Source organism: Aotus nancymaae, unplaced genomic scaffold, assembly GCF_030222135.1.
Source record: "Aotus nancymaae isolate 86718 unplaced genomic scaffold, 86718_ANA_hifiasm-v0.15.2.pri h1tg000006l, whole genome shotgun sequence".
In the NCBI taxonomy this organism is placed as follows: Eukaryota; Metazoa; Chordata; class Mammalia; order Primates; family Aotidae; genus Aotus; species Aotus nancymaae.
In genome coordinates this window covers 63,375,630-63,402,138 of record NW_026988417.1, presented here as the reverse complement: position 1 = coordinate 63,402,138, position 26,509 = coordinate 63,375,630, and the positions used below count along the sequence as shown (strand labels likewise).

Sequence of the window (26,509 nt, the reverse complement as noted above, 5' to 3'; positions counted from 1 at the left end):
TATTTTCAAAAGGTATGTTATTTAATAGCAAAATCTGACAGAGACCAAGTTTCTCTGGGAGTAACAATTAAAAAAAAAAAGAAGAAAAAAGCAACCATAGTGATTTTATAGACAAATATCAAGGAAAATAGTTCAATCATTTTCTTTCTTTAGATTATGTCTGGGAATTGAGAAAACTATGTAAAGCATAAATTAATCCAGAATAATAAATAATTTATTTATTCACTTTTTTGAGTTATTTATATTACATCATATTTCTACAGATGATTTTAAACCATTATAAATAATATAAAAATATGAAAAATATAATTTCCTAATTTAAATGCTTGTCCAGATTTTATTTTTATCATCCCTTAACTTATATGAAAATTGATCTCAATGTGCATTTTGAGCTTGGAGACAAGACTTCAGGTTGAACAGTGGCATAAACAAACAAAGAACCCTATTGTTTCCTTTGGAATAAAGGTGTAGCATCTATTTTCTGGGCTGCTTTTCCCCACTTCCTGTTAAAATGACAAGATAAGAACTGCTCAGATGATTCATTCCCGAAGAAGTTTTATCATTGTTTTGGTAACTTGCAAGCAGAGATTTCTTTCTATTGATTATAGCATAAACAAAGGCTATTGGTTCAGAAGTTGACAATTACTGTTTCAGCACTTTCCAAAGGAGAATCTAGAGAAAAGTCTGTCAGTGCAAACAACAGACTATGGCAGCATTTCAGAAATTTTGCTTCTGTATGAGATAACTTCAGTGTCCAAATGTTCCAGATCATCCCTCTAAACTGATTTTTTTTTTCTAGTCAGGTAATTTCTGTTTATCTTTCTCATTCATTAACTACAACGTAACAAGAGAACAGAGAAACTTTTTGGTTCACATAAGTATCTAATTGATATAAACATTCTTTTTTTGAGAAGAAAGGTAATTTTAGTTCATATTATCTAGTTTCATTGTCCGCAGTGACCACAATAAACTGATCAATCGATCAGCTGAATCACCCCAGTTTTCTATTCCTTGTGAGGGGGAAAAAGGTTGACACAAGCCATTCTCAAATGAGGGTTTGATTTTGGTTCCAAAAGTAGAATACATTGGAACATGTTGCTCTGTGTTATATTTAGTAAAGAAATGTTGGGCAACTATTGTATTTTTAGAAATATCATAATTCTGTGTAGACTCAAGGAATAACCCTAAACACATTGTTTGATGCCGTTTATGATATTGTGCACTACCTTATTTATTCTTTTTCTCATTTTTAAATTTTTAGTTCTTTTTATTGTGGAGTGCTTATAATTCAAGTCAGATATTTTATTCAGAGTTAAGGCGCTCAGTGGACTATATAATCATGATGAAAATGTAAGCATTATGGCATTTCTATGACTGCAGAGGCTAATTAGAGATTATCCATTGCTTTAAGATTATTGCTTTGAATATCCCATGTTTGATGTAGTGTCAGAGTGAGTGTCCGGTCATTTCTAACAAGAATCTAAAACTTTCTAAATTCTCTACTGAACTTACAGGCCTGGCAAGAGCAACAGCCACAAGGCAGGTAAGAATGAGAAGCTTCATGGTTGTCAAAGCCTACGTAAGAGGATGAAAAAGGAAGAGTTAGATATTATTATATTAAATATGTTTCATGAAAAAAACTCTTGATTTTTCAGCAAAGGAGCAAGTTATGATAAAAATAGCCTCATTTGAGGAGCAGTAATGTGAATTTATATAAACTTAAAATTTTAAAAACTTTACTACTCAATACCAATGTTTATCTTTCCAGGTATTTTCTTAGTTCTTATATTATTTAGAAATACTAATTTTTTATAAACTTTTTTTTTCCACAAACACTTTATGACATTTGGTCTTTAATGTGATAATATGGCTTTATCAGAGAGTTGAAGTGCTAATATTGAAATACAATAGAAAAAAACACTTTCCTCCTAGATCGCAGATCAGATTTTCTGAAGTGGGTAATAAACTAAAATCTACAGAGAACTGGAACTTAATTTTATCTGAAAATTTTTGAAAATGGGTTTCTCTTTTAAATCTATTTGAGAGCATTCTTTTCTTTTTGAGCCTTCCTGAAAAAATCCTGTCTGCACGTTATATAAAAGCTATTAATCTCCATCAATTATTTTTCTAAAGAATCTTGCCATCACTTCATATTTTGCTACATTGTTCACGACATAACTATATGAAGATGACTGAATTGTATAGAATCATAATATTCATGTCTTATTATATTTGACTTCTAGAGTTTCATCAAATTGCAAGAATGCAGAAATAGGAACATTCACATATACTGGGAAAATGGTTTCCAGATAAATCATTAGAAAGAAAAATCAGGTCACACATGCAATTTGTTCACACTTTTATCAACATACCAATGCTGAAATTTGTATATAATGCTTCAGTCCACAAATTTTAGAATCTAAATGTGTTAATAAAGAAGGGCATATTTTTGAACCCAAATTAATTTACTATGTATCTATTTGTATCTTTCTGAATATCTAAATTTAATAATCTTTATAAATTAGTCATCTATATTTAATTATCTATTATAGATATGCACATTGTAGAATTCATTTTATTACCAAAATTATATAAAACAAAAAAGACCTTGAAATATTCTGCCAGAAATTGTTTTTGCTATGGTAATTACAAAAATAAGAAATTATTTGCATAACAACTTTCCATAGAAATAAGTAAAAATAATTTAAATTATCTTACCCTAAGTTTCTACTGAAATTATGTTTCAACTTTTAAAATGTACAATATTTTAGCTACAAAATTATCAAAAAATGATTTTTTTTATAAACACCCTAATTCATCACCTAAAGCTCTAAAATGGTATTAAAATTTGCAAAAGCATTTTTAAGCTGCCAGTAAAACATAAAAAGGTTCTAATATTTGCAAACATATGGAAAAGTTACAAATAAACTTAGTAAAGAGTGGAAGAAAGAGATTAGACAATGTAAAATGATAGTAATTGTGCTGTATGTAAATGCAGTACCTTAAACCCAAGACTGGAGAGATGCAAGCTGGGTTGATGATCAAGAGGATGGCTGATGTCTTTGCTTCACAGCTATTTAAATATAGTGATTAGAAAATGCTAATTTTGTGGTTTCTGTTCAATGAATAGGCTTATTTAAATTCTAAGAATTCTCCCAAATAGGAAACTAATTTTTTGTCCTATTCTTTTCCCAGGAAATTCAGACAGTTTTCAATAGGAAGTGATTCATGCTATGATAACAGATTATACAGGAAATAAAGTGGCATTATTGAAAATTAAAATACAAAAATTTCCAATTTTATGGGTATTATAAAAACATGATTTTATGTTGAATGGCTAATTTGACAGGAACATGTTAACAAAATTCTCTGTGTATATTTTGAAAAATTGAATTTCTATAATGGAAATCCTGGGGACAAAATAGGGTTGTGAAACTTTTCAATTTTTATTAGTGTACTAGGCCATTAAAAGGATTCATTTATTTCACCTTTTGAAATTAAGCTTTTCCTCTATTATTTATTGTGCCTATCTGCTTTGTGGATTAACTTACACTGTATGTGCTCTGATCTTTTTTCAAAGAAGGAAATCCAACTGTCCTATATGTTTTGGTTGTATTTAAGCTACATCAGACAATTTTTTGCTTTCTTTTAGTCACGTTGGTTGTAATAGCTTATTTAAAAAATTATAACATTGTCTAATCAGAAGTAATATTTATTCATTAATTATAATTTTAAAAGATTTTGGAAAAGTAAACCATACCTCAGATTTTCTATTTTTTAAAGTAAATTAAGGAAAAAATGATGATCCCTCTCCCCAATCCCCAGTTCTGTTCCTTTATGTTAACATCATTTTACAGCATAGAAAAATATTATCTCCTGAGGAAAATATCCATATATAGAGAGAATTTTTAAAAATTGTTGATTGTGACTTTGCTTTATACAGGAAAAGAATCATACTAAATTTTTTAGGTAATAAAAAAAGAATAATGATATTTACAGCCTTTTCACAGTCATATGAAAGGAGCACTATTCTGGGTTAAAAGAAATTTCATAGTGCTTAATTTCAGATTAGGGATCAGAAGAGACATACTTTTCCATATTAATGTTATCTTTAGTTAGTGTCTTCCTTACTGACTACATCACATCAATTTCAACAACTTAATGGTGTTTCCTGTTCACTGTGACTTATTCAACAGGCTGAGGACAAGCATCAGCTGCATTATAATATCTTGCTTTTGTCTTTTCCTAGAAGTGTACCCAGGAAAATTGATTAATTTTATTCCTAACTCAAAATCAAGGTATCTAAAAATCTAGTGTAATTCATGAAAAGATTCTGTATTCTCATTTATTTATTCATTTATTTACTTATTTATTCAGAAAGATGAGAGTACTGGAATAGGTATTGGGGATATAAAAGTTGAGCAAGACAAAATCTCTGGGCTTAAAGTATGATGCATAATTAAAACACAAAAAGTAAATAATTTTAATTTTTACAAATAGTCCCAAAATAGAGATTTGAACTGGGATTCAGGAGTATGGATTACCTGAGGACAACTAAGGCAGTGGGCCATAACAGACAAGGCCCCTTAGATGAATTTAATAATAAGAAACCTTGACATCACAGGGGATCAATTAAACAATTACAAATGTCTAATTTACATCATAAGAGAAACCACCTCTTAGTGAATTTATGTAACTGCTCTAGGAATTTTCATGAACTCAAAATGCAGAGTTTTTAAAATTTATAATGCGGACAGGCATGGTAACTCACACCTGTCATCTCAGCACCTGACATCTTAGCACTATACAGTTGGAAGAACTGTTTTAGGCCAGGAGTTTGAGATCAGCCTAGGCATCCTAGCAAGAACTGATCTCTTTTTAAAAATAAATGAATAAATAATCTATAATCTCTTAGGGATAAGGATCAATCTCTACTTTGCCTCAAATAGTTATTGAAGAAAGTTATGTAGGTTTTTCTTTTTTAAAATAAATCATTATTATTGTACAACATAACTATCCACTATAATTTGAGAAAACATGGTTTTACATGTTTATTATTGACTTGTGCAATTAATGCCAGTCTGCAAGATTTTAACCAAGGTTTAATGCATTATCTTGATCATTTTCTGTATGCTTTTATCAGTTAAATTTGGTCAGTTCTAACCATTAACAAAACTCAATTTGAAGAATATATTTGGGCCATTTGTGGACAGATGGGAATTTGACCCATAAGTAAATAGAAAATGAAATTATTTTCCTAAAGGCATTATTCAATTTTCTGTGTAACAGAGTCACATGTAGGTTCAACATGTAATTGATCATCCAATATGCAACACTTCTAGCAATGAAAGGGTCAGCTCTTAATAATTACAACAGGACAACAATCATAAACCAGGACTACCCCAGGCATACTAAGGTATGGCCACTCTAGTCAAATCACCCAACTTTTTTGAAAATCCAACAGAGTCCCTAAACAAGTGAAAATGGAAATAGAACAGATAAGGGACAACTACAGAAAGCTTATTTCTTTTTAGGATTCATACTGATTACAAAATTAACACATACAAGCTGGGCACAGTGGCTCATACCTGTAATCCCAGCACTTGGGGAGGTGGAAGCTAGTGGATCACTTGAGGTCAAGAGTTCAAGGCCAGCCTGGCCAACATGGCATAACCCTGTCTGTACTAAAAACACAAATATTAGCCAGGTGTGGTGGTGCCTTCCTGGAATCCCAGCTACTCTGGAGGCTGAGGCAGGAGAATTGCTTGAACCCAGAAGGCAGAGACTGCAGTGAATTGAGATTGTGCCGCTGAACTCCAGCCTAGGCAACAGAGCTAGATTTTTTCCAAAAAAAAAAAAAAAGAAAAGAAAAAGAAAGTTAATACATACAAAAATGAAAGGAGACCTCATTAGCAGTGGATAGATTTTAAGAAAAAATACTATGTCAAGTGGTAAATTTTACTTTGCAAATTTATGTATATTGCCACTACACATTCTGGTTCATAAAACCTGCTTTGGGGGCTCATTTTTTTGAAGTCAATAATTCAGAGCATGAAGTTTCAAAGGTAGTTTGTTATAGTTGTTCCAGGACATTTGATAAAAGATTGATAAGTCTTCTAGGAAAATGTTCTTTTATTATGCAACAAATGGCTAACCTTCAAGAAAAAAGCTTACTGAGAAACGTAAAAGATATTTTTGCTTTTCTACAGAAACTCACATTGGAACCTAAAAGAGAATTCATAATAAATACTTAGTAATGTGCTTAGGTGTTGTCTGAATAGAAAGTAAATTGAGATATTTTCAGAAAGTTTTCATTTAGTATGAATATACAGTAGCACAGATATATAGAGCCTATGCTTAATTTCATGCTTGCAATTAGAATAATGGCCTTTAAAAATCTGCAATGCTCTGTCAATAGGTCCTTGGAGATTTAAAATAAAGCACACAGTCTTAGTAAAGTGATATAATGTAGTGTTTGTAAGGGAATGCTCCAGTGTCAAATTGTGAGTTTACATCCTGGCTCCCACCAACCAGCCGTATAATCTTGGACACATTGTTGTTCCTCAGTGTTCCCAAATGTTCAATAACATCTACTTTCTATGTGATTAGGAGGAAAAGTGAGATTGCACATTCAGAAAAGTACCTGTAGTAAGATAAATGCAAATTTAAGATTATACATTATTAGAATACTTTTTGTAAAAGAAAAAAACCTCATTACTTTGTGCTCAGTTTATCTTTATACTTCATGAATTTAGAAACTTTTGAGAATTCATGAATTAAACTTTTATACTAGTATATACATAGAAAATGTTTGAAGGGATAAAAAGAAAGTTTCTTACAGAGACCATGAATAAAATAGGTTTGCCATGGCATAAAGAGGGACATGGAAAGGAGAACTTTGGTTTAATGAAATCCTGTACTATTTGATTTTTTTACAGGATAATGACTGAAACAGTCTTTTTCAAACCTCCACATATTTATAAATCACCTGAGTATCTTGTTAAAAATCCAGAGTCAGATTCATTAGGTCTAAGGTACATCCTGAAATTCTGTATTTTAAACAAGTTCTCAGGTGAGAATCGTTGTTGGTCTATATGACGCTCTGAGTATTAAGGAACTGGTAGATTTGAAAACGTAATATACAGTCTTCTCCTTTAACCTTACATGATAGCGAGGATTTTTTTTTTTTTTTTCATAAAACACTATTGGGAAAAAGCGTAAGAAAATAGTAGAAGCATGAAACATGTATAACAAAAACAGAGTTGCTTAAAAATACTGAAGCTGGGCACGGTGGCTCACACTTGTAATCCCCGCACTTTGGGAGGCTGAGCTGGGTAGATCACAAGGTCAGGAGTTCGAGATCAGTCTAGCCAACACAGTGAAACCCAATCTCTACTAAAAATACAAAAATATGCTGGGTATGGTCATGGGTGCCTGTAATCCCAGCTACCCAAGAGACTGAGGCAGGAAAATCGCTTGAACACGGGAGGCAGAGATTGCAATGAGCTGATATTGTGCCATTGTACTCCAGCCCGACAGTTCAAGACTCCATCTCAAAAAAAAGAAATGCTGAAACCTGTTTTTACAAACTTGTTTACCTGCATCCTGCATCACAATGTCTAAAATAAAGCATTTCTTTACTCAATACCAGGCTGTCTTTGTAGGTAGGCTGTCCTCACAATTATCTTCCTACTCTACATAGTACCTATGCCCTACATTATACCTATACCAACACCCCTCTGTTACCACCAATCAAAAATTCATTCTTCTTGGCATTGATGAGGCCTACTCAAGACATCCCTGAAAACGATGAAAATTCAACTGTGATAACCACATCCTCCCCAGTTTACTATAGTAAGTTCTTTCTTAAAAAATGTATAATTTGATGATAAAGATATTTTTTACCAATCAGAAATATCTCTTCCTCTGACTTGCTGGAAAGTTGTTTTTGTAATCGATATACTTTCCTGAGTCTAAGCATTGGATATTTTTGTATGATAATGTTATCATGAGGATATAATGCATTTAATAGACACTACTGGCTAACAGAAACATTGTTTACCAGATTTGTTACTAGGCCATCCATCAGCAGAATGTAATGTGTTATTCCATAATTAATTAATATTGTTCTTTATAATGATTGAAGTCTTTTTACAATTATTCTATTTGCTACTTACAAGAACTGTATACTATAGAAAAAGCAGGCATTCATTTTTTCTTTGATAGATAAGAAAATTAAACCTTTTATAACTTAAGTAAATTAATTTCCATAGGAGGCATATAGCAGCCAACAAGTAAATAGCAATTTAAACCTTTCAACATTAGAGCCTATGGTCTTTCAAGTATAACATGCTATTCACTATTTGACTCAATTAGAGCACTTATTGTATGCAAGATATTATATGTTTGGATAGTTGTTGGAGAAAGTAAATTGTAGCTGGTTGGGGAATTTCTAAAGATGAATTTTTTGGGGCTATCAAGAGAAGGAATGAGAGTGAGAAAAACTAGTAGAATAAAGTGTCATTGGATGGCTAAAGACAAACTTTACAATATTTATTCAGAAATCTGTAGACTTTCAGATATGCAATTTTCTTTTCTTTCTTTCTTTTTTTTTTTTTTTTTTTTTTTTTTTCTGAGATGGAATCTTGCTCTGTCAACAGGCTGGAGGGCTGGAGTGCAGTGGCACGATTTCTGCTCACTGCAACCTCTGCCTCCTGGGTTCAAATGATTCTCCTGCCTCAGCCTCCTGAGTAGCTGGGACTACATGTGCACCACCATGCCCAGCTAATTTATGTATTTTTGGTAGAGATGGGGTTTCACCAAGTTGGCCAGGATGGTTTCAATCTCTTGACCTCGTGATCCACCCGCCTCGGCCTCCCAAAGTGCTGGGATTACAGGCCTGAGCCACCGTGCTCCACCAATCGGCAGTTTTCTTAATTCAACATTATCCAATCAACATCTTTTGATCTATTTTTCCTTTTAGTTATTACAACAATATCAATAAGAATGTTTTATTGATTACTTAAATTTTAGTAGCTAGTAAAATAATTTGGCAGCGATATGGATGTACTAAAGTGCCTAAAAGTAAATATTTGAACAGAGAGGCTATTTTAGGATTGAAAAAATTAAGGATAAATAGGTTCCTTAAAAAAACTACAAATAAAACAACCATACGATCTAGTGATCACACTACTGGGTATTTCTTCAATTTCTTCCTTAAAGCAGTATATCAAAGAGACATTTGCACCTCTGTGTTCATTGCAGCAATATTCACAATAGCCAAGATATAGAATCAATATAGGTTCCCAACAACAGGTGAATGAATAAAGAAAATGTGTTATGCATACACAATGGGACACTATTTGGCCATAAAAAGAATGAAATTCTGTCATTCATGGCAACATGAATGAAACTAGAAGATATTATGTTAAACTAAATAAGTTAGAGACAGAAAATTAAACACTACATGTTCTCAATTATATGTAGAAGCTAAATAAACATTGATCTTGTAGAACTCAAAAGTAAAATAGAGGACACTAGAGGCTGGGAAGGGTGAGGGGAAATGGGAAGACAGGGAGAGATTTTTTTAAAGGATACAAAATTACCCCTAGATAGGAAGAATAAGTTCCACGGTTCTATACCAGTGTAAAATAACCATAGCAAACAATAACATATTACATAATTTCAAATAGCTAGAAGGAGGATATTAAATGTTTCCTACACAAAGAAATAACAAATGTTTGAGATGACAGATACTCTAATAACACTGATCTGATCACTATATATTGTATGTATCAACATATCACTATGTACATCCTTAATATGTACAATTATTACATGTCAAATAAAATATTTAAGAAAACAGAAAATAATAAGTATTGATGAGAATGTTGAGAAATTGAAAACCTTGTGCACTGTGGTTGGGACTGTAAAATGGTATTAACTGTATAGAAAACAGTATCGTGTTTTCTCAAAAATTAAACTTAGAATGATCCTATTTTCCAGTAATGCCAATTCCGGATATATACCCTCCCAAACAAAGTATAGTATGAAAGAGGTATGTATTGCCAGGTGCGGTGACTCACTCTTCTAATCCCAGCATTTTGGGAGGCCAAGGTGGGCGGATCACGGGGTCAGGAGTTTGAGACCATCCTGGCTAACACACTGAAACTCCATCTCTACTAAAAATACAAAAAATTATCCGGGCGTGGTGGCACGCACCCATAGTCCCAGGTACTCGAGAGGCGGAGGTTGCAGTGAGCTGAGATCGCGCCACTGCACTTCAGCCTGGTGACAGAGCGAGACTTCATCTCGGAAAAAAAAAAAAAAAAAAAAAAATTGTTCACCAATCTGCGTAATAGCATTATTCATATTAGCTAGAGGAAAAAGCAATCCAAATATCCATTAACGAATAGAGAGATAAGCAAAATGTGGTATATACTTCGAATATAATATAATTCACCCTTCAAAAAGAAACGAAACTCTGACACATGCTACAAGATGGATAATCCTTAATGACATTATGGCAAGTAAAGTAAACCAGTCACAAAAAAACAAATTGTATATTATTCCACTAACATGAGGTATCTAGAGTAGTCAAATGCATGGAGAAAGAATGGTGATTGGCAAGGCCTGGGAGAAGGGAAAATGAGGATTATTGTTAATGGGTACAAAGTTCCACTTTTGAAAGATGGAAAATGTTTTGGAGATACATAGTAGTGATGATTGTACAACAATGTGAATGTGCCCCTAAAAATGGGTAAAATGGTAAATTGTATTGTATGTGTATTTCACCACAATTTTAAAAAAGAAAATTGTCAACCTTAAGTATAATAATATAATAAGCAAGCAGTACCAGTCTAGAAATAGGAAATCATTAAATTTATCACTTTGTAAGAATCAAATCAGTCCTTAGATGGTAGCTTTAAAAATATTTCACTTATGGATGATTTATTCAACATGAATGACAACATAAAAATACCAAGATAAAGCATGAGAATTCAATGTGAATAACTGTGAAGACCTTCACAAATAGGAAGTAAAGCCTGAGAGTCATTTATGGATTTAGAGTTCGGTTTTTGTTTTTGCTTTTTGTTTGTTTGTTTTGTTTTGTTTTTAGATAGAGACTCGTTAATGGAAAACGGCTAAGGAGTGAAGTGAGGTAAAGGTCTTTTGGTCATTTAAGTAAGTAAAAGGTCATTTTACTTTTAAATAAAATGAGATAAAGCAGAAACCCATTAACCAGAAAGTTTCACTAGAGACCCTGAAGGACTGTAGATAGCCACAGCGAGACTGAGAAGAGGATCAAATTATGGAATGACAGATGACAGAGACGTCAAGGCAGGGACTCCACTTGAATACACTGATGTAGAATGTTATCAGGAAGTAGAATTGGTTACAAAATTGGGTGGTTTTAATTTGGGTTAAAATTTTAGCCTTTCTTGAAAGTAAAGAAGATGAAAAAGGTTATTAGCAATGTAAGTAAATTTTTATGGACACAGTGAAAGTGGCTATAAGAAGACTGTGGGGCTAGCATGTTTTGGGAAAGGGTCACCATGGAGGTGAATTGGGAAGAGAATACAGCAGCCTAGAAGTTTTTTGAACATGGCTAGTTATTATGCATCATAACAATGAAGAATGTAGTAAGGTAGACACATGAAAATCAGTAAAAAAATTTTAACAAGTAGACTGGGTGGGATGTGGCTCACACCTGTAGTATCAGCACTTTGGGAGGCCAAGGTAGGAGGATTGCTTGAGGCACACACAAAAAAACAAACAAAAAAAAAAACAGACAAAAAAAACTAGCTGGGTGTAATGGTATGTGCCTATAGTCCTAGTAACTTGGGAAGCTGAGTTGGGAGGATCACTTGAATCTAGGAGTTCGAGGTTGCAGTGATCTATGATGGCATCACTGTACTCCAGCCTAGGCAACAGAGAAAGACCCTGTCTCTTAAAAATAAATTAACAAGTAAAATTTATCTCAGGATTTAATTTCCAAATGGCTTATAAAAGAAATAAAGTATGGAAGAAGTTCATACTTCACATAACAGACAGCATGTGATAGGATGAGGTGGCCAGGAATTTGAAGAGACTACCAGTATTTGCATAAAATTAGAAACACTGAGAAATGAGAGGAGAGGTTTACAGGTAAGTGTTAATAACCAGTGTGCAGAGACATGAAATTAAAATTTTAAAATAATTTGGTCAGAGAAACAAACACAAATTAATAGATTTTATATTTTGAAATTCATTATAGTTGTTGAGGAATATGAGAACTTGGGAGGAGTGCAAAAGAGGAATTGTCATTCTCAACATGAAAAGATTGGGAGAGACGTCTTGAAAGATGAATAGGAGGGTGAGCTGAGGAAGTGAGGATAGAGGAAGAGAATTATATATGGAGGTAGGAAGGTGTGCTGATGGCAGTGATTTGAAGTAGCTGCACCATGGTGCTAATAAGGCAAGTGATGGGTGATATACTTGGAAAGAAAGGTCAAAAGTGAACATGGAAGGTCATACAGTACAAAAAGGAATTTGGACATGATCTTGACAAGTGGCAATTCTACTTCCTTATAAAGAAGACGGAAGACTGAACTGCTGACACTCTCTTTCCATGGGCTTCGAGATGAAGCTCTGCAATGTTCTCACGTCACCTCACCTCACCTCACTCACCTCACCTCACCTTACCTTACTCTAGCTGTTTGCTGGATGTCACAACTTCCTCCTGCTGTTTCAAATCATTATTATCATGAACGGTTTCAGTCCAAGTACCTTCAGGGCCTTCTTGTTTCTCTGCCTGGAAGCTCCCTAAGAAGGATTAGGAGTTATATTCCTCCCTGCTTCAGCAATTCATATGCCATGTTTCTGGCTTTCTTTTTACTGTTTCCAAGCACTCACTCAAGGAGATAAGAAAGGGCATTGACTACAATATCCTGTTTGTTGTCTTGCCAACCCTCTAATGCACCTATATTCCTCCAACAATAGTAAGAGCTGGCATTTATTGAGCGCTTACAATGAACCAGGCACTCAGGTATAGTGCATAAGTTGGAATTTGTGCCAATTGGCTTTATCCAGAGCCTCCACACTTAAGCACTGACCTTTATTTTCTAAATTATACCCCAAAAGACTTGCTGTGCCCTGGATAAGTATTTGAGCAGTGAGTGGAGTCCTACTAATGACTTTATAATACTTTTGTGTTTTATTATTTACATTTTTATAATCAAATAGATTAATACAATAAAGTGAATTTTAGAAGTTTAATTTGTAAAGTGAAGTATAAGGTTTGAGTTATAAGCTCTTAGTTATTGAAGAACAGTTGTAGGTTGAGTTAGTTAAATATGTACAATCTTTTTAAAAATAAATAAGAGAAACAAGTGACAAAAATAATTGTCCAACTAACCAATAATTGATGAAGAAATATTCATCACAATTACAGTCCTCATTTCTGCAATTGGTCACATGGTCATAGCTGCTATCGATAACTACCTTCTTTTGCTACCCATTAGCTCTATGGTTTACGTATATGAAGCTTGTGTATAGGACATTACATATAATTGCATAAATAGCTTATTTTTACTTTTTCTTATAATTTTCTCACAGTTATTTTAACAGGTTAGCAATTTTCAGCAAATTTTAAGCAGTTCATCTCATTCTTCAAAGTTCAAAACATAAAACAAATAGTTGTAAACGTTTTGGTTGAACTATTTTTCCTACTGATGAAATACTGACTTTTTCATTTTCTGGGGCTCTTTTAAGTCCCTATGGATCAAATCTGGAAAATCACAGTTCTATACAATCCTATTGAATGTCTCTACAACATTTGATCTTATTGATAAATCAAAATTTATTTATATATATATATTTTATTGTACTTTAGGTTCTGGGGTGCATGTGCAGATCATGCAGGATTGCTGCATAGGTACATACATGGCAATGTGGTTTGCTGCCTCCATCTCCCCGTCACCTACATCTGGCATTTCTCTCCATGTTATCCCTGCCAACCTCCCCAACCCCTGCTGTCCCTCCTCTGGTGCCCCCTAACAGACCCCAGTGTGTGATGCTCCCCTCCCTGTGTCTATGTGTTCTCATTGTTAAACACCCACCTATGAGTAAGAATATATGGTGTTTGATTTTCTATTCTTGAGTCAGTTTGCTGAGAATGGTGGTTTCCAGATTCATCCACGTCCCTACAAAGGACACAAACTCATCATTTTTTATGGCTGCATAGTATTCTATGGTGTATATGTGCCACATTTTCCTTGTCCAGTCTATCATTGATGTGCATTTGGGTTGGTTCCAGGTCTTTGCTGTTGTAAACAGTGCTGCAATGAACATACATGTGCATGTATCTTTATTATAGAATGATTTATAATCCTTTGGATATATGCTCAGTAATGGGATTGCTGGGTCAAATGGAATTTTTATTTCTAGGTCCTTGAGGAATCGCTATACTGTCTTCCACAATGGTTGAACTAATTTACACTCCCATCAACAGTGTAAAAGCATTCCTATTTCTCCACATCCTCTCCAGCATCTGTTGTCTCCAGATTTTTTAATGATTACCATTCGAATTGGCATGATATGGTATCTCAATGTAGTTTTGATTCGCATTTCTCTGATGACCAGAGATGATGAGCATTTTCTCATATGTTTGTTGACCTCATAAATGTTTTCTTTTGAAAAGTGTCTGTTCATATCCTTTGTCCACTTTTGAATGGGCTTGTTTTTTCCTCGTAAATCTGTTTTAGTTCCTTGTAGGTTCTGGAGATTAGCCCTTTGTCAGATGGGTAGATTGCAAAAATTTTTTCCCATTCTGTTGGTTTCCAGTTCACTCTAACTATTGTTTCTTTTGCTGTGCAAAAGCTTTGGAGTTTAATTAGATACCATTTGTTTATTTTGGCTTCTGTTGCCTATGCTTTTGGTGTTTCAGTCATGAGGTCCTTGCCTATGCCTATGTCCTGAATGGTTTTGCCTAGATTTTCTTCTAGGGTTTTTATGGTTTTAGGTCTTATGTTAAAGTCTTTAATCCATCTGGAGTTAATTTTAGTGTAAGGTATCAGGAAGGGGTCCTGTTTCTGTTTTCTGCACATGGCTAGCAAGTTTTCCCAACACCATATATTAAACAGAGAATTCTTTCCCCATTGCTTGTTTTTGTCAGGTTTGTCAAAGATCAGATCATTGTAGATGTGTGGTGTTGACTCTGAGGCCTCTGTTCTGTTTAATTGGTCTGTATCTCTGTATGCTGTTTTGATTACTGTAGCCCTGTAGTGTAGCTTGAAGTCAGGTAACATCATGCCTCCAGCTTTGTTCTTTTGCTTAGAATTGTTTTGGCTATGCAGGCTCTCTTTTGGTTCCATATGATGTCTAAGGTGATTTTTTCCAGTTCTGTGAAGAGGATCATAGGTAGCTTGATGGGGATAGCGTTGAATCTATAAATTACTTTGGGCAGCATGGCCATTTTCACAATACTGATTCTTCCTAACCGTGAGCATGGAATGTTTTTCCATCTGCTTGTGTCCTCTCTTATTTCCTTGAGCAGTGGGTCTTAGTTCTCCCTGAAAAGGTCCTTTATATCCTGGAATGCTTGTGATTTCTGCACATTAATTTTGTATCCAGAGACTTTGCTGAAGTTGCTTATCAGTTTAAGGAGATTTTTGGCTGAGGCAATGGGGTCTTCTAAATATACAATCATGTCATCTGCATATAGAGACAATTTCACTTTCTCCTTTCCTAATTGAATATCCTTTATTTCTTTTTCTTGCCTGATTGCTCTGGCTAGAACTTCCAATTCTATATTGAATAGGAGTGGTGAGAGAGGGCATCCTTGTCTAGTGCCAGATTTCAAAGGGAATGCTTCCAGTTTTAGTCCATTCAGTATGATATTGGCTCTAGGTTTGTCCTAAATAGCTTTTATCATTTTGCAATATGTTTCATCAACACTAAATTTATTGATAGTTTTTAGCATAAAGGGCTGTTGAATTTTGTCGAAGGCCTTCTCTGCATCTATTGAGATAATCATGTGGTTTTTGTCTTTGGTTCTGTTTATGTAGTGGATTACATTTATAGACTTGCATATGTTGAACCAGCCTTGAATCCCTGAGATGAAGCCTACTTGATCATGATGGATAAGCTTTTTGATGTGCTGTTGCATTCTGTATGCCCATATTTTACTGAAGATTTTTGCATCTATGTTCATCATGGATATTGGCCTGAAGTTTTCTTCTTTCGTTGAGTCTCTGCTGGGTGTTGGTATCAGGATGATGTTGGTCTCATAAAATGAATTGGGCAGGATTCTCTCTTTTTGGATTGTTTGGAATAGTTTCAGAAGGAGTGATACCAGTTCCTCTTTATACATCTGGTAGAATTCGGCTGTGAATCCATCTGGACCTGGGCTTTTTTTGGTTGGTAGGCTACTAATTGCTGCCTGAACTTCAGACCTTGCTATTGGTCTATTCAGGGTTTCAGCTTCTTCCTGGTTTAGGCTAGGGAGGGTGCAAATGTCCAGGAACTTATCTATTTCTTCCTGGTTTACTGGTTTATGTGCATAGAGTTGTTTGTAGTAATCTCTGATTGTAGTTTGTATTTCTGTGGAATCAGTGGTGATATCCCTTTTATGATTTTTATTGCATGTATTTGATTCTTCTCTCTTTTCTTTTTGATTAATCTGGCTAGTGGTCTGTCTATTTTGTTAATCTTTTCAAAAAACCAGCTCCTAGATTTACTGATTTTTTGAAGGTTTTTTGTGACTCTGTCTCCTTGAATTCTGCTCTGATCTTAGTTATTTCTTGTTTTCTGCTGGCTTTTGAGTTTTTTTTATCTTGCTCCTCTAGCTCTTTCAATTTTGATGATAGGGTGTCGATTTTAGATCTTTCCTTGCTTCTCATGTGGACATTTATTGCTACAAATTTCCCTCTAGTCACTGCTTTAAATGTGTCCCAGATATTCTGGTACGTTGTGTATTTGTTCTCATTGGTTTTGAAAAACATCTATTTCTGCCTTCATTTCATTGTTTATTCAGTTAACGTTCAAGAGTCAGTTGTTCAGTTTCCATGAAGTTGTGCAGTTCTGAGTTAGTTTTTTTAATCCTGAGTTCTAATTTGATTGCACTGTGGTCTGAGAGACTGTTTGTTATGATTTCTGTTCTTTTGCATTTGCTGAGGAGTGATTTACTTCCAATTACGTGGTCAATTTTAGAATAAGTGCCATGTGGTGCTGAGAAGAATGTATATTCTATGGATTTAGGGTGGAGAGTTCTGTAGATGTCTATTAGGTCTGCTTGGTCCAGATCTGAGTTCAAGTCCTGGGTATCGTTGTTAATTTTCTGTCTTATTGATCTGTCTAATATCGAGAGTGGAGTGTTAACGTCTCCCAGTATTATTGTGTGGGAGTCTAAGTCTCTTTGTAGGTCATTAAGAACTTGCTTTATGTATCTGGGTGCTCTTGTGTTGGGTGCTTATATATTTAGGATACTTAGCTCTTCTTGTTGCATTGATCCTTTTACCATTATGTAATGCCCTTCTTTGTCTCTTTTGATCATTGTTGGTTTAAAGTCTATTTTACCAGAGACTAGCTTTGCAACTCCTGCCTTTTTTTTTTTTCTCTCCATTTGCTTGGCAAATCTTCCTCCATTCTTTATTTTGAGCCTATGTGTGTCCTTGCACATGAGATGGGTTTCCTGAATACAGCACACTGATGGGGTTTGACTTTTTATCCAATATGCCAGTCTGTGTCTTTTGATTTAGCCCATTTACATTTAAGGTTAATATTATTATGTGTGAATTTGATCCTTCCATTTTGACGCTAGCTGGTTGTTTTGCCTGTTAATTGACACAGTTTCTTCATTGTGTCGATGGTCTTTAGCATTTGGTACATTTTTGGAGTGGCTGGTACTGGTTATTCCTTTCTGTGTTTAGCACTTCTTTCAGGAGCTCTTGTAAGGCAGACCTGGTGGTGATGAAATCTCTCAGCAATTGCTTGTTTATAAAGGATTTTATTTCTCCTTTGCTTACGAAGCTTAGTTTGACTGGATGTGAAATTCTAGGTTGAAAGTTCTTTTCTTTAAGGATGTTGAATATTGGCCCCCGCTCTCTTCCGGCTTGTAGCGTTTCTGCCAAGAGATCTGCTGTGAGTCTGATGGGCTTCCCTTTGTAGGTAACACAATCTTTCTCTCTGGCTGTCCTTAACATGTTTTCCTTCATTTCAACCCTGGTGAATCTGACAATTATGTGCCTTGGGGTTGCTCTTCTTGAGGAATATCTTTGTGGTGTTCTCTGTATTTCCTGGACTTGAGTGGTGGCCTGCCTTGCTAGGTTGGGGAAGTTCTCCTGGATAATATCCTGGAGAGTGTTTTCCAGCCATTCAGTGCTTGGTGGTTATCTTCATCTGTTCAGGCTGCTATCACAAAATGCCCTAGACTGAGTAGTTTACATACAAAATAAAGATATTTCTTTTAGTTCTGGGAGCTGAGAAGTCCAAGATAAAGGTACCAGCAGGTCTAATGTGAGGGCACATTGCTAGTAGATGCTACCTTCTTCCTGCATCCTCACATGGTGGAAGAAACTAGCTAGCTCTTTTTTATCTCTTTTGTAAAGGTACTAATCTCATTCATGCAGATAGGGTCATCACGGCCTAATTATCTCCCAATGGCCTCTACTTCTTAAATTATTACCCTGGGAATTAGATTTTGATGCATGAACTTTGTGGGGACACAAATATTTAAACCATAGCAGTGGTACTGTTGAAGTATCACTTCCTACGTCATTAAGGAAATATTAGATACATGCTTAGTGTCACCATTTGCCTATATCCTGGACATAATTATCACTTCCTTCTTTGCATCTAAATTTACCCTACTATTTATTACAGAATGCAGGAGTCTTTTCTAACCCCAAGGGTTTTGGTTGTTCATTGTAAGTAAATGAAACAAGCTCTGGCTATCTTGAGAAAAGGGTTATTGGAGAGGAGACTTCAGAATTACTGGAGATTTTATACTAAGTAATCAAGGTATCTCTGAAAGGTGTAAAATAGAACACAAGGGCATATTGTTGGAATCGTTGAGCATTACAGAGCAGCTGGGCCAAAAATATCAAAACTTATCTTCCCCTTTGTGTTATTCAAAAAAGATTTGCACTACCAGGAGAGAGGTCAAGTTAGCTTGTATTTATCAGGGTTCTCCAGGATTCTCTGGGTCAAGTTAGCTTGTATTTATCAGGGTTCTCCAGAGGGACAGAATCATAAAATGTGTGTGTGTGTGTGTGTATACATATTTGTGTGTGTGTGTGTGTATATATATATGTACACACACACACGGGAGTTTATTAGGGAGAATTGGCTCACACGATCACAAGGCAAAGTCTCATAATAGGCCGTCTGAAAACTGGGAAAGACAGAAACTGGTAGTGGCTCAGTCCAAATCCAAAAGCCTGAAAACCAGGGAAGCCAACAGTGTAGCCTTCAGTCTGTGACCAAAGGCCCAAGATTCCCCACAAACCACTGGTGCAAGTTTTAGGGTGCAAAGGATAAAGAACCTGGAGTCTGACATCCAAGGGCAGGAGGAGTGGAAGAAAGCATTCAGTATAGGAAAAAGAAGGAAGCCAGAAGACTCAGCAAGAAAAGCTATGCTACCCTCTTCAAGCTGCTTCTAGTTGTACTGGCAGCTGTTTTGATGGTGCCCACCCATATTGAGGGTAGGTCTTCGTCTTCCAATCCACTGAGTCAAATGTCAGTCTCCACTGGCAACTCCCTGAAAGATACACCCAGAAACAATACTTTACCAACCATTTAGGCATCCTTCATGCCAACCATGTTAATACCTAATATTAACCATCACATGGCTATAACAAAGCATGAAAAATTAGGATTTGGTTCTTTTAGCTTCTACAGCAAGAAATCAGATAGTACACATATCAACACATTAAGATCACACAAAATAGAGGAAATCAACATCTCTAAAAAGCATTCTGAGAACTATTTAAAACTGGAAGTTTGAGGATTTGCACAGTACAAGTCCTAGTCAAACATGGAAATCTTTCAATTACTTCTGCTAAGAAGTAAAACAATTAATAACTTACATATTATGCAAATCATTTATGTTTGATGAATTATAGAAAATTCTTGTGATATATAAAGTAACACAAGTTCAGCATTGTCAGTATGCATAGGCTGTGGTTAAAATTGCATTTACTGATAAACGAGTAAGCAACATATGAGAAAGTTTTACTGTAGAGACTATTAAATGTTGTAGTTAGACCACATGTATAAGAGAGTAGATATTATAGACAACAACTACATGTTATTCATTATATTGTAATCATAGTATATACTTATTTACTCATTTATTTTTGGACTTCTCTATTAAAATGTGAGAAAGAATATTTTGTCTTGACATTTACACCTAGTATCATGCTTGGAAACATATGTATAGAATACAGCGATAAGTGTGTCTCCATAGATTGAGATGGAATAAATAATGACATCTCTGCATTTCATTTCCTAAGTTCTTAATATATTATAGAATAATATTTCTCACTATAATTTACTTAATTAATTTGAAATTTAGAGTGCTCTGGAATCACACATTTTTCTGGCTCGCTGCCTTTTGACATCTGAAGAAAGATTGTTCGAAAAGTGTCTTCTTTAGAGAAACTATGACTTTTTCTCAAATCTATGATAAAGGATTACCGAAATAGCATTTTTTATGCACCATGAAAGGTATTCTCATCCTTACAAATGTGAGGCTAGTTAAGGTAAGATGGAATATCTTCCATAGTTCCAAAGAAGATGGAGAGAGAGAAACCACAATCCTTGAGAGACATGCTTTGACACAGTGTGGCTTTCTTTCTTAGCAGTCAGAGTTATCCCGTGTTAAGAATCCTTCAGGGTAAAAGAAAAAAAAGCTGTGTAATTAATAATCAGTTGTTTTACAGGAGCCTTGAGGTAGTTACGTATATTCTTCTCTGTGGTGCTAAACATCTAACTCTAATCTGCATTTTGTGAACTAAATATCTAAATGTTACTGGGTAAAGGGGAAAAAAGTCACTGCAATCAAATATGTTTAACAAGTGTTAGGTTAAACACTATGAGAGCTTTACTTTTTTTCACTACTAGAGTTTTTAGATCCTTTAATTCACTAATCTTTTGTACAAATTTCTAAGAGAAAGGTATGGAATATAATATTTCCCAATAATATGAAAACCTTTTTTTTTTTTTAAGGTGGAGTCCCACTCTGTCACCCAGGTTGGAGTCCTGTGGCACGATCATGGCTCACTGCCACCTCCACCTCCCGGATTCAAGCAATTCTTCTGCCTTAGCCTCCTAAGTAGCTGGGATTACAGGTATGTGCCACCAGGCCCGGCTAATTTTTGTGTTTTTAGTAGAGATGGGGTTTCACCGTGTTGACCAGGCTTGTCTTGAACTCCTGACCTCAGGTGATCCACCCACCTCAGACTCCCAAAGTGCTGGGATTGCAGGCATGAGCCACTACACCTGGCCTTGAAAACCCTTTCTTTTTGACCTATCAATTATACCTCCTGAAAATATTGGGAAATTCTAGATTATGAAGGAATCTTATTGATGTATCTCAAATTTTTAAATATGCTTTGGTTGTCATATGCTTTCACTTTCTGATGCTGGAAGTTCCACACAGATTTCTTTTGCTGTAATGACATCCTGGCAGCCTTCCAGTGGTTCATGTTATCTATTTCCAAGTCTATGCATAATTTCTCACTTGCCATCCTGAAACAAATGCTCAATCCCCAGTGGAAAAAAGTTTTAGTTCAAGTTGACGGTTATTTAGACATAAAGTGTTTATTGACCATAACACAAATGGAAGATAGACCATGGAGCAAGAGTTTTTGGAAGTTGCTAGTAATAATACACTGATTTAGACTTTTACATTTCCAGCATCAGGTGTAGTCTCTATGTTATAATATACTATAGCTGAGAGAAATTATAATTTTCACGGTAATAAAGATAAATCAGTAATTGGTCTAGAAATGTGGACTACCAGGCAGATTTAACTAACACATTATTGTTGAATGAACAAACACATAAATAGACTAATTAAATTCAAGATTACAGTTCCTGAGGACAGAAGGTCAGAAAAAAAACTACTTATAATAAACTTGACTGCTTATAGAGATCTAATGTCCCAGTACTCACATTGGTTCACTTAAATTGAGTAATCGGAAAAAGATTCTGGCTGTAATATTATAATAACAATAGAATTGTATATAATATTATCATAGTAGTAGAATTATACTATGGTACAGCCATACAACAATAAAGTCATGTCACACAAATAAAAAAAGTAAAGATTATTAGTTCACTTCACATAATATTCTTTTTTAACTATTGAAACAATTTTTCTGGCAGACGTGGAGCTGGTCCTCCTTGTAGGTGTAGTGTTCATGTCCTTAAAATGACACAATACTAAACATTGTGTATTGATCATACCTTTCTTAGAACTCTGTGACCTACCGGGTATATTTGAGTATTAGATTAGAGATACCAAGTTTTATTCCATTAGGAAATTCAGACTGTCCACAATTGAAATTGTGATTTACTTAGTCAAAATATGTGTAGTTTAATAAATAATTTTCACAAACTGTTTAAATTGAGAAATTATTTGAAAACCAAGAGCATGCATGCCTAGGCTGACTAGCAGGCATCTACCACTACACTCTTCACATGGAAAATGAAAGAAAGAATATTTACATAAATATACGTGTATATTTGAATATACAAGTATATTTAAATACATATATAAGTATATTATATATATACTTAAATATATATGTAGAAAGAATATTTATCTATACATAAGGCAATTTAGCAATACTTAAATATGTTTTTCTAATTTATCTAGTAGGTTGCTTTTCACCAAACTTAAATATGTTTTTAATTTATCTAGTAGGTTGCTTTTCACCAAAGTGACAATGGTGAAAGTTCATTAAAGTTTTGGATGGTGATAAAATTAATACCGTGCTGCTGGTACATATCCTGGGAAGAGAATAATATAAAATGTTAATTCTTATATTTTATATTATGATTCAGATTGTGCTGAATTTGAAGAAGAAACAATTTCATCTTCAAATTTTTGTGGTAGAAATAAGTTGAGAGTTGAAGAGGAAAACATGGAAATCTTTCTCTAACTTCAGTTCATGGTATTATTAAAGTAGATAAAGCAACAGGAAAAGAAATACAACAAATCAATAGAGCATATAGAAACATTCAGAGAAAAACTAAAAGCTTTACTGGAAGCAATAGAATAACCAAAAATGTTTTAATCTTTGATGCCTCTTTGAAAACCTATGAAAAAAGAGCATGAACCAGAAAAACCAAACAAAATCCCTACACATTTAAACATAATCATTTAATGTAACTTTTCTAACATTATGGCATATTGTTTCATTAATTATTCAATTTTCTGTTTAAGACAATTGAAGTAGCTAGTCAGGGTCAGTCTTTGGAAGCAAAGGATAACCTGAATTCTTCAGACTACAATAACAAAAATAGAACAAATACTAAAGAGAAAAGAGATAATATTGCGTTTGTTTCTAGACAACATATAAAATATTAGTTTCAAAAGGCAGAACTAAGGTAATGTCATTTTTACACAGTTATTTATAAGACCTTTTGAATGAATAAGTTATTGTTCCAGGTTGGTGACTTGAGCACAATTGATAAAACTCAATCTTCTGCATAGAAAGTGGAACTTTTCACAATTTACACCTTTTGTCTTCTTAAGTTTCTATTTCATTCCATATACAGCATCTAGTGAATTGTGTCTAAATTCCACATTATTAACATATATTTTCTTTGTCACAAAATTATCTTTGTAACTAATTCTTACGATTCATTCTTCACCATCCTCTGCTTCAGTCAACTGCTCAATTTCTATTTCTCAGTTACTTTTGCTTTTTCATCTCTCTAGCTTTGCACCATTTTTTTCTCAAACTATTGAAATATACATATCGTTAGATCAAAGAAATAATTAAGAAAAAGAAAGGAGCTGAAGTATAAAATAGACCTCAGTTCAAAATCAAGCCACATATCCTAGTATAGTTGGATAAGATAAAAATGTTCTTTAAAATAAACACAGACATTTCTCTATTCCTTTGTGACTCATAAAAACTTGTTTAATTTAGCAAAGATGTAGCAATGTCTTGACTGGTAAAGTTTAGGTTTAATATCTGTTGAACTTTTCTACATAATGAAGTAAAAGACTATCTATTGTGGGTAAAGAAAATGACTATATGCTAGTTGATTTTTGGCTTTCATCAGTCACCTTAAAACAAGGATTCGTGAGTCTTGAATTTAGCTAGAGGTGACAGGATATGAATAACTCATTTAAAAAGAGGTAAATTCCAACATATGGCCGTAAGATATGGGCAAGAAAAATGATGTCTCCTGAGAGACTGTTGGAGTTTAGCTCATAGATTTTATTTCATAATTTGGTTTTAGTGTGTTTTTTTAATGAAATATTCCCTTCTGATGTCAAACGCAGAGAGATGATAATGTATTCAACAGCTTTGTGTAATAATATCTTGAAGAATGGAAGAAGGTCTGTGTTCATGCTTGGAAAAAATAAGGCAAGAAATGAAATTCAATATGAAGAAATTTTGATGCAATCACCAGGGGAAATGCCAGAAACAACAGTTCAGAATGATATGTACCAAAAAAGAAGTTTCATAATCCTCAGTAATATTCTGGAGACTTCAATTTCCTGTGATATATAAAGCTGGTGGTTTTAAACAAGAATAGTGCTTTGTGCTTATCTAAAACCAAATGAAAATTATTCCAAATTCATGTACTTCATTCAGAATAAAAATAAAAGTAAAAATATTTGTAGTATGAGACCATGTTATTAAATAAATTATTTCAGAAAATATAATTTACACTAGTATAACAAAATCTAACTTTAATGCTTTGTTAAATTAAATTATAAATAAATTGGTAGCAAAGAGAATTAATCTCATCTTCCATTTTACAAATACTGGGTGACATGCACCTTACTGTCATTGACATCTCACAGCTCTATCACTGTGGCGCTTCAATGTGCCCTGATTCACTGTTCATCATACCAATCCCCTGCAGCCTACTTTTATGTTCTCTTCCTCCCTCCCTCTCTCTCTCCTTCCCTCCTTCCCTGCCTCCCTCCCTCTCTCTCTCCCTCTCTCCCTCTCTCTCTTTCTCCTTCCTTCCCTCCTTCCTTCCCTCCCTTCCTCCCTCCCTCCCTCTCTCCCTCCTTCCTTCCTTCCATCTTTTTCTTTCTTTCTTTCTTCTTTCTTTCCCTTGTTTTCTTTTCTTTCTCTCTTCAATATCCTGTACCATCTTGTAGCCTAATGCATAGTTTTTAATATATCTATTAACAGGTTTTTCCTACTTACAACTTAACTACCACAAGATGAGTTATTTTGGCAGTTGTCTACTAATGTAGCCTAATAATCTAAAACATGGCATTTGTCAAATAAATAGATTTCCAAAAGTAAAAAGATAAATAATATCCAAATCAAAATTTAGAGATTAAATAATTTAAAGGTTTTTACACGCTGCATTGAAAATCATACTTGTTTAAACTATTCTTATTTTAAGAAACCAAATTTATTTTTTCTCTTTCTGAATTACTCTGCCTTCACTGATTTAAAGTTAGTGTTTGGATGTGGTAATTATTGCAACAACAAAGTGCAGGAGTACATTCATTGCTTTGTAATTTTTTTGTTTGTTTTTTTTTTTAGATGGGGTCTCACTCTTGCCACCCAGACTGTAGTGCAATGGTGCGATCTCGGCATACTGCAACCTCCGCCTCCTGGGTTCAAATGATTCTCCTGCCTCACCCTCTTGAGTATCTGGGATTACAGGCATCCGCCACCACTCCCACCTAATTTTTGTTTTTTGGTTTTTTTCTTTATTTATTTTTTGTTTTTGTTTTTTGGTAAAGACAGGTTTCACCATGTTGGCCAGGCTTTCTCAACCTCCCAAAGTGCTGGGATTACAGGCATGAGTCACCACTCCTGGCCCATTGCTTTGTAATTTCCAAATACATTCAGTTTACGAACATTTCTTTGTATAATTATGTAAGTTTTATAGAAAGCATTAAGCATAAATACGAAAATGATGTTGAAAATAGTTTATGTCTTTAGCATAAAATAATTCATGGGTTTGAAAAAATAAAAAGTGTTAAAATGATATATTAGGAAATTAAGATGTTACAGATAAAGTGTTCAGAAAATAAATACAATGTATTTCCCCAAAATGTTCTGAACTCACTGGCAACTATTTTAAAGTACACAGAATCAGGAAATATTTTGCTGGGAATATTTCCCTGACATGAGGTCTCCAGCACACTGGTATCTTCCTTCAGCCAAAATTAAATAAATAAATGTGAAAAAATAACAAATTGCTCCTTTAATTCAAGATATAGTTTAACTATATTTTAAATAAGCAGACTGTATTTATTTCACATATGCTCTTTAAATTTGAAAACTCAAAGTATTAAAGAGGGAAGAAGTAG

General features: G+C 34.2%; 1 protein-coding gene across 26 annotated transcripts in view; it reads right to left on the bottom strand.

The window, feature by feature from the left end:
• The window catches only part of CSN1S1 (casein alpha s1), a 58,560-nt gene that overhangs the window by 18,643 nt on the left and 13,408 nt on the right, over positions 1-26,509 (bottom strand). For 18 of the 26 annotated variants that reach the window (XM_064367692.1, XM_064367635.1, XM_064367640.1 and 15 more), the window contains one exon: positions 1,513-1,575. The exons of 2 other annotated variants lie outside the window; for them this stretch is intronic. In XM_064367692.1, coding sequence (XP_064223762.1) covers positions 1,513-1,575 — 63 coding nt within the window. Of the gene's footprint in view, positions 1-1,512; positions 1,576-3,001; positions 3,074-5,588; positions 5,685-19,620; positions 19,739-26,509 lie in introns of all 26 variants that reach the window. 6 more of the 26 variants (XM_064367699.1, XM_064367700.1, XM_064367697.1 and 3 more) reach the window with 5 other exon arrangements.